The sequence below is a fragment of the Tupaia chinensis genome, unplaced genomic scaffold (genome assembly GCF_000334495.1).
Source record: "Tupaia chinensis unplaced genomic scaffold, TupChi_1.0 Scaffold140338_1, whole genome shotgun sequence".
Taxonomy (NCBI): Eukaryota; Metazoa; Chordata; class Mammalia; order Scandentia; family Tupaiidae; genus Tupaia; species Tupaia belangeri.
Window position 1 is genome coordinate 708,265 of NW_006200215.1, and position 9,250 is coordinate 717,514.

Below are 9,250 nucleotides of genomic sequence, written 5' to 3' on the forward strand. Positions count from 1 at the left end.
TACCTAAAAAAGAAAGAACCAGAAGGATAACCTGAAAACTATTAATGGTGCTTGTCCGTAGGAAATAACCCTAAGAGTAAGGACGGGATTAGACCTTCTCCACTTCTGTAATGTTTCAATTTTTTTTTCAAGTAAATAATTAAAATAGCAAACTAAAAATAAAAAAATATAAACATGATCACGCTATTTTTCTCTTTATAATTCTCTATGAGCTAGCCTCTACCTTCAGTTTAAACTCCGTAACTTGGTTTATAGGATACTTTGTGGTCTAACCTCCACTTCCTGCTTTCCTCTTTAGTATCATATCCCCTCTATGACTCTGTCTCTTCTAGTCTTCCTGCCTTGTTGTCTTAAGACAACTAAAAAGGAACCAAAAAAAGAGCTTAGGATTCATATACACTTATGGGGCAGAAAGAAGAAAATACTATGATAAAGATTATATTTTTTTTACAAAAAGGGGAGAGATAGTTAAAACTAAAAGAAGAAAACCAAGAAAAATAAAAGAAGAAAACCAAGGTAACAGAGCATTAAATAAAAGCCAAGGGAATAGAGAATTTTGAGAAGATATGAAATCTTGGAGGTGTCAACAGTGTTAAAGAGTAAAATATTTCATAATCATGCTTTTATTGACAAGTTTACTATTCTGACAAACACATTTTAACAGTCTCCTAATAAATGAATAATACCATCATTCTGTATCCTTTCTTCAAATTTAAAAACACAGTAGGTTCTAATTTTAACAAATAAAATTGGACTTTTTTGAGGATTGACAAACAAGAAAAACACTAAAACATTAAAGTCAATGCAATATTTTCAAAGTACTCTTTTACTCCTTTTAAATAAAATCAGAAACTGCATTAAAAAGTATTAAAAAGTAACATCAAGCTAGAACTAGTCTGTAAGTTTAGCAATGGAACCCAGACCTTTCATAAGCAATGACAAATGAGCTAATAATAGGCTAAAGCATTAAAGCCGACATAATATTTTCAAGTATATTTTTATTACCTTTAAGTAGACACAATAATTCTATAAAAAAATGGGTATCAATAATGGTCCCACTTGAGATATACTTAAGGGCAAGAGCCCTGTCTCATTCATAGTACTTCACAAACAGGAAGCTCCAGAGAAGTACTTGTTGAATAAATGGTCTGCTTTAATACACAGGAGTCACATAATTTGCAATAATGTTTATAATAATTTATAATATTTATATAATATTTATATAAAATGTTTATATAATTTATAATAAATTTTGGTTCCAAAACTATGCACAGGACTCAGAGTAATACATTATTGATCAGCTAAGAACAGTAATATCACTTCGACTAGAAAAAAGTGCTTCGATAAAGTATGTAGAATTTAAAACACAAATAAAAAGAAGTTTGTCAGAAATTATTAGGGTAGGACAAGCTAGATAAGAGTGGCATAATGCACAGAGCATGAGCATAGATTGAAAATCCATTTCTATAGCTTACTAGCTGAGTTCAAGTTGTACTTTATTCATTCACTAAAATAAAAATACTATGAGGAATAAAGTAAATAAAACAGCATACAAAAGCCTGGAAGATAATGGCTGTTCAATAAGCATTAGCTTCCTCTAATATACTAAAATCATATTAAGCTGAGATAATTAACTTAGAATAAAAGAAAAAAATCTACCAAATTAAGACAGAAATTTAGACAAGTAGACTTTCCAAAGGCTACAGCTACAGACGTCAACTCCAGAGGCACAGTGGGCCATAGGACACTCTCCTGACCAAAAGTTTTGACCAATGACTTAGAATAAAAACTAGATGAGATACTTACTAAATGTATAAAATGCATAGAGCATAGGGAAGATAGCCAATATACCAGATGATAAAATAAGTAGTTAAAACAAAAATAGAGTCTAATTCTTTTCCAGGGACAAAGAAACTGAGGCCTAGAAAGACAGTGACTTGTCCTGGATATCACAGTTAATGTACAGAGAAAAGGAATGTACAATGGACTAACACAAAGAAAATTGAAGAATTCAAAAGAAGCAAGTATTTATTTTTAGATTCAAAATATTAACCGCACAAGAATCTGAACATGTGTGTTTTAATAATAATACATGTGGAAAGGAATTTTTTTAGTATAACTCAACATAATAAAGGTCACTTCAAAAAAGGGGGGGGGTGATTAGACAATGCTAACAACAGTGAAATGTTTAGAAAAAGAGATGTAATAGGACCACTGTGCCCTGATCAGACCACATATACATTTCACTCTCAGGACTTCAGGAAAAAACGTACACAAGTTCAAATACGTACTTAAAAATGCTTCAAATTTCTGACATGAAGACAAGATGGAGGATCTGGAGATGCTTAATTTAAGGACGATTTGAGAGTCATGGGACGACTAGTATAAACTGAGATACTGACCAACCTAAATTTCTGAAAAGGCTTAAGTAAACTAGCTATCAGATATAAAGGGAAACAGATTTGCAACTCTACCTAAGAAATAGTTTTCCAATCATCAAAGCTGCCTCAATTAAGAGAGTCTATTTTACACTACATATACTCTGAGAACAGAAATGAGGTTTCCTTCTTTTCATCCTAAGTCTGAAACACAATGTATTCTTAAAATGTCTGCTGTTTTTGAAACCAGAGTGAAACACCTTACAGAGTAGTGCATGACTTGTCTCTAAAAGCATTCGAGATACTAGAAACCCAAATCAGGAATCTTAAAGGTGACACACAATAATGACTTCATCACCTAAAAGCCAAAGACCAAGGTGAAACTTAGAAAAGCTTAGATGATGCAGGATGAATTACCATTATAGCTCAGAGAAAAACAAAGGCTCTCACAGGACCCCTAGATTCACTGTCCTGGCAACCAACTAAATCTATATTAGCATTCAAACCATAAAGGGAAATAATACATTTACCGCATCAGAGTTGAAACTCCAATGAGAACATCTATGTGTATGCAGAAAGAGAAGTAAAAGAGTACAGATCAGGTTAACTTCTCTCCTTTCTGTGTTGGCAGTTTACATTTAATGAAAACAAAGAGTAATTACTGCTTCAAAAAATCTTAGCAGACTTCATTGTTAGCCTTTTTGATAACCATGAATTTCCCTCTGTATAATTACTTAAAAACAAAAACTCTCTGCCCAAAACTAACAAAAGGGTCCCTATACTTGTTTAAGAAAGAGTTGGATAAACAAGAAGTTGGACAAAAGTATATCTTTTTTCTTAACAACCTAGAAAATAAAGAACCTCCTCAAGAATGTGAGCAGTAGTAACCAGAACTAAGCTACATCTCGCTGGAGGAATGCACAAAGAGGCAACATACTCCAAAACAAATCCCTCAACCTGCATCCCCAAGCTACTGCAACCAAATGTGTTATGCAGACTATTAATAGTTAAGGTCACCTGACTTTAAATAAGATAAAACATCTTACTTGTTGCACCAAGGCGACGGGTGTCTCTGGCAATATAATTTGCAAAGATAATAGACCTCATGCTGGTCTTACCAGACCCACTTTTACCCATCAAAAGCACCTAAGGACAAAGTGAGAAAAGAGAAAGAAAAAAAGTTAGCAAGCTAGATCAAATCAAATCTAAAAGAACCTGTATCTTTCCTGTACTTGATGTTTTCCTGAAATTATAGTGCCACCAACCTGGTGTGGATACTTCTAACTAACTAAACTGTTCCCCAGTCAACAGTGAATACAGAGATACTAGAATTCCAGGGGCCAAATACTCACCCATCAAAGGTCATACATCCTCAGGACCAGCAATTAGTGTAATGGCTATGTCACTGAACTCCCATGTAGTTGAACGCAGTTCGAGTCCCAGACCTGGTGGCTTAAACTCACGTCGGGCGCATGTGCGTGCGGGCCCAAAATCCCGAGAAGAGAATGGAGAAGAGATTGTGGTGTGGCCAACCCCCCTGGAGGGTGATTTCTTACTTTCTGTCTCTCTCTGTCTTTTTGGTGAGTACACACACCCTATAGTAAAAAAAAAAAAAAAAAAGGTCATATATCCTCTTGGTAATAGAACCGCAGTAAATTTGTTTACAAGAAGACTTCAAAAAATTTGTGGAAAATGGAATTTTTTTTATTTTTTAAAGAATTTTTTTATTTAACTTTATTTATTAGTATCATTATTATTTTCCAGTTTGATCAGAGAGAGACAGAGAGAGAGAGGAAGTGAGAAAGCAAGCCACCAGCAAGACTTGAACTGTGGTTGGCCATGTGGGAGTCCAGAGCCTTTAACCACCATGCCACTTGCTGGCCCCAAAAATGGAATTAAAGTATGAGTTTATTTTGGTATAAAACAATTTTAAAATCCATGCAAATTTTTTATTAATATGCATTTTCCATGAACATTTTGAAGACCTTTGCATGCTACTAACATGCACTATTAATATATTCAGAATTAGGTTAGAAAAAATACTACATTGAGATAACATCTTTTAAGCACTGACCTACCTAGCAGGGGATTTCAGTATACTGAGAATTTGTCCTCCTTCTGCTGAAGGTCAACCTTTCCACTTCTGCCCTGATCTCATCCCTTCCACTTACTTCCATGATCTTATCCTATTAATTACACTATGTCTTTCTCTCTTCTAAAGCTTCCCATGGTCTATGGGATCAGGTCCTTAGAGATAAGATCCTGCTTGATTCAGCCTATCTACTTCTCTGCCCACATCTTCTGTCCCTCATGGTCTGGAACTTTTAGCATCCAGCCACACTGAACTGAACTGTTTATGGTTCCTTTAGCTGATCCCAGCCCTCTAAAGTCTTGCCTCTATGCCTTCATACCATGATGTACTCTCTGCCAGTAACTTTCCACTCTCTTTTTCTTTCAGTTAAGTTATACTTATATTTCAAGATCTCATTCAGAAATCATCTCCTCAAAAAGATTCTCTGACCCTAATGTCCTAGATTGACTTAGGCATCTTACCTCTGTCCTCCCATGTCATTTAGATCATTGCAAAGACCATAATGCACTACAGTTACTCATTTCAAGGTTTGTCTCTCACAAGACTCTGAGCTCCTAAGGGACAAGGAGAGCCAGTATCTCCAGTGCCTAACATATAACAAATTCTTAAAAGAATGGGTAAGTCACAAAAACTAAGACACAAAGCAAGAGAGTTTTTAGTGAGAACTGTCCAGTACAAAGGGTGGCCTTTTGAAGGTAAACAGGCTTCTTGCCAATTTCAGCATTAAACAGAGAGAAGAAAACACCTGTCAAAGATACCATATATTCCTGAAATAGAAGGAAAATGGGTAAAGTAATTTGAAAAAAATTGCCAGAGGATACATGTACTCTCAGGATAGAGAGAGACACAGAAAGAGAGAAAGAGAAGTGGGATGGAACAAAGCACCTTCCCCATAAGACATAGTCATGCTGCAATCCTTTCACTTTCATTCTCTCTTTTGGGTATTTTGAGCAAGCATGCACCAGTGCATGGCATGTTATTTTTCAAGGTGCCTGTCTGGGATTCTAACAGCATAGTCAGCCATGTGGGATCCAGTCACCTTAACCACCATGCCACTGACTGGCCCTAGGTAAAGTAACTTTTAAGAGTTCTTACATATCTAACATTTATAAATTATAGTTCTAATTATGTTGCTTTTCAAATAAAGAAGATATATGTTCTACCTTTGAGCCCAATGTATATCCTAAAATTTCAAATTATAAATAAAAGAAGTATAATTGAATATGTACTGTACTCAGGATTGATTTAATCTAGCAATTTAGCAAGATTACCTTTATCTCACCAAGGAAATGTCACTTACTAGCAAGTCTAAAGTTGCCACAACTTTTTGTTCTTTTTAAATTTGTAACTGAAAGGTAGTAACTATATGTATTTAAGGGGTACAATGTGATGTTTTGATACATGTATAGATTGTGAGATGATTAAATCAAGCTAATTTTTGTTCTTAATCATGTAGAAAGTTCTGATATATTTAAGCATCCTCATTCATAGCAACTTTAGACAGGCTAATCAAAAACATTCCTTTAGAAAATTGGAGTTAACTAAACTATCAGATGAAGTAAAAGCTAAATATTGTATATTTCTATTTTATTTATATTTATTTAATTATTTTGGAGAGATTTTTGCTATAGGGTGCGTGTGCTCGGCAGAAAGACAGAGAGAGACAGAGAGACAGAAAGCGAGAAATCATCTCCCAGGGGGGATGGCCACGCCACAATCCCTTCTCCTCCATTCTCCTCTGGGATCCAGGGCATACACAATCCCTGGCGATCGCACCGTGGTTGAATACATGGGAGTACCAAGGCTGGTCCCTACATTTCTTTTTTAAAAACAACAAAAAATCTTGGGACCAGTAGTTAGCGTAATGGCTATATTGCTGGACTCCCACGTAGTCGACCACGGTTCGAGTCCTGGACCCAGCGGCTTAACTCACGCTGGGCGCGTGTGCATGTGTGCCCAAGATCCCAAGAGGAGAATGGAGGAGAAGGGATTGCAGTGTGGCCATCCTCCCTGGGGGTGATATCTCACTTTCTGTCTCTCTGTCTCTCTTTGTCTTTCTGGCGAGTGCACACGCCTTATAGCAAAAACCTCTACACACACACACACACACACAAAATCTATAATTGATTGCTATATGAAAGACTTAGCAAGGCTAACTATACTAGGTACTGATCTAGTGACTCTATAGGCATTTGCTCATTAAAACTTCACAACAACCTTATGAGACAGGTAATATTATTATCACCATTTTACAAATGAGGAAGCTGAAGTCTCCAAAGGTTAAGAAGTCTGCTCCTGAGCTACACTCATAGTGTGCCTAAACCCTAACATGGGGCATAGAACCATAAGAACACAAAGGAAGGAGTGTCCAATTCTATCTGGACACCCTGGATAAGACTATCATTTGAGTTGGGTTAAAGATAATGTGCACACAATGGCCTCTACAGTATGTGTGCATGGTTTGCACAAAGTGCAAATTAACTCATAAATCTGGAGAACAAAGTCTATATGGCTATAATGGCATGCACAGGCGTGCTAAATGGTTTAATGAGGCCTAGATATTAAAGGCATCTTATGCCATGAAGTCTTCTAAATTTTATTCCCTGAACTTTAAGAAGTTATTAAAAATTCTTAAGTATGTGAATGAGCCAGTCAGATTCATGTAACATAAAAAATGAAATCTAATAGCAAAGGAGGAGACAAGAGTCATGACCTCCACAAAGTAGTTTCCTGCGATAGTCCAGGAAAGAGGGTATACATACCCTACATACTTCCTAAACAGCAACATCTTACCTTTACTTTTATATTTTTGAAGTACCTATCACATCTTACCTTTTTCTTCATGGCTGTATTTGGTAGCACCCACCTGCAGACACAAACCAAAAAACAAGAGTCTCCATGATCCACTTGTCTTGGAAATTGAAATTAAAGAAATACAAGTAAATGTAGGTATGCAAAAGAGAATGGTTAGTATAACAGCTGAATATAGCTATGTATGGGACCTTAGTTGCATAGAAACCCTCATCTTCCTAAAATATAAAACTAGGTATGTTTATGTTCCCTGTCCTTTATGAGCTCAGGAGATAGCTCCTAGGAAGATTTATATTTGTTTAGGAATACAAATGAAGTCATTAAAATTCAGGATTCAATTTTTCATCATCTCAAAAAATTAATCAAAGCAACATATATAGATGCTTTACTAAATCGAAAATATTTTCATATTTGAAAAACCTCTATTTTAAAAAATCAGCCTTTTTAAAATCTAGAAGTATTGTTAGTTTTCAGCTGTCCTTCTGAGTTGTAGTTCACTCATCACAAGCAGAAAGTATATGTAATTTAAGTCTCAAATTCAGGTATATATTGGAACAGAAAGCACTCTCAAGCCACCTGCCTGGTCTCTGACCAGGAAATGCCAGTTCTCTTTGTATTCCAACATGGTGATATCAAGTCTCCTTTATGGATAATTCAAAGCAACTCATACCTGCCTCCTCAGATAAAACACACTCCACACCAGGAATAATGTTATTAACTACATCCCAAGGGTTATTTTTACACAGCACATCTGCTTTATAGTTTATCTCATTAAAATCATGCTATCAACCAACTTAACTGGCAAATCAAAGCAATGTATCATTGGGGAGGAGAGGCACTTGAATTCTCAATATCCCCTTCAATTAAAACCACTCCCCACTTGCAGGTTTGACAAAATACTTTTCACCCACCCAAGAGATCCTTCCGGTTCCCCAAGCGAAAGATCCATTCTCGGCCCCAGATTCTCTTTCTCCATCTTTTTCTCAGAGTCTTCCATCGTGCAACAAGTCCTGTCCAGGCCCTTCTAAATCCGCAGTACTTTTTTTTTTTTTTTTTTGGTTGTTTTTGGTTGATTTTAGTTTGTTCACCCCCTCAAACGCAATCTATTCTCTTCGTCTGCAGCCCTCAGGCCTGCTTTATTCTTGCCTCCGTCTTTGTCCACTGGGAGGGCGCTTTCCCCGCGGTTACCTTCACCACCCGAATATGACCTCAAGGGACTGCCAAGCTAACCAGCCCAAGCCCAGGTGATTCCGTGGTGCAAAGGGAGGGATGAAGGATGAGGAAAAGAGGCGAGGTGGGGGGTTCGTCCCGAGTTTGAGCCTCAGACTCCAAGGTCTTGAAACCCAAAGGTGACTTAACCCGCAAAGAGGAGGGAACCGCGAAGGCGGATGGAAAAATCTGACCCGTGCCGTAGGCACTAAGCAGAGAACACCGCAGCTGGCGCGTTTCTCCAGTGCCGGCACGCCAACAGCGGCGGTTCCAGCCAACAGCCCGCTTTCACGAGTTCAGGTACCTCACCACAGGCACCCCACCGCAGGCCAGGGTCACGTGGGCATCTGCGGTGGACTGGGAGCCCGTCACGTGACTGTCGCTACCCAAGGAGTGGGTGGGCTGGAAAGAATACCATAGAGACTGTTCCGGGAAAGCCAGAGGGCTGCCTGTCGCCACCGTGTGGCCTGGCTCCCACTCCGCGCACCCGGCCTAGTAGGACGTTGTGAGCCTGCAGGTTCTTCATTTGTGAGCGGCCTGGCCTCACCCACTCTGCCGCTGAGGAGAATTAAAGGTGGTCGCAATTTGCCTCCAAGCTAGCTGTTTCTTTTTTTTGGGGGGGGAGGGGGGAGAGGGGTGGATGTTCGTTTGTTTTTAGGTTTTTGATATAGGCACTTACCTTTGCCAGAGAGAGACAGAGATTATGAGAGGGCAAGTGAGAATTGACCACAAGGGGCGATGGCCACAGGCAGTCTCCTCT

At 37.9% G+C, this 9,250-nt stretch overlaps 1 protein-coding gene across 1 annotated transcript in view; it reads right to left on the minus strand.

The window, feature by feature from the left end:
* LOC102496661 (ras-related GTP-binding protein B) overlaps positions 1-8,824 on the minus strand; it is a 44,788-nt gene extending 35,964 nt beyond the window's left edge. The window contains exons 1-3 of the mRNA XM_006162618.3: positions 8,193-8,824; positions 7,303-7,336; positions 3,425-3,524 (exon numbers count right to left, since the gene is read on the minus strand). Coding sequence (XP_006162680.2) covers positions 3,425-3,524; positions 7,303-7,336; positions 8,193-8,278 — 220 coding nt within the window. The 5' untranslated portion in view covers positions 8,279-8,824. The remainder of the gene's footprint in view (positions 1-3,424; positions 3,525-7,302; positions 7,337-8,192) is intronic.
* Between the last annotated feature and the right edge of the window lie 426 nt (positions 8,825-9,250).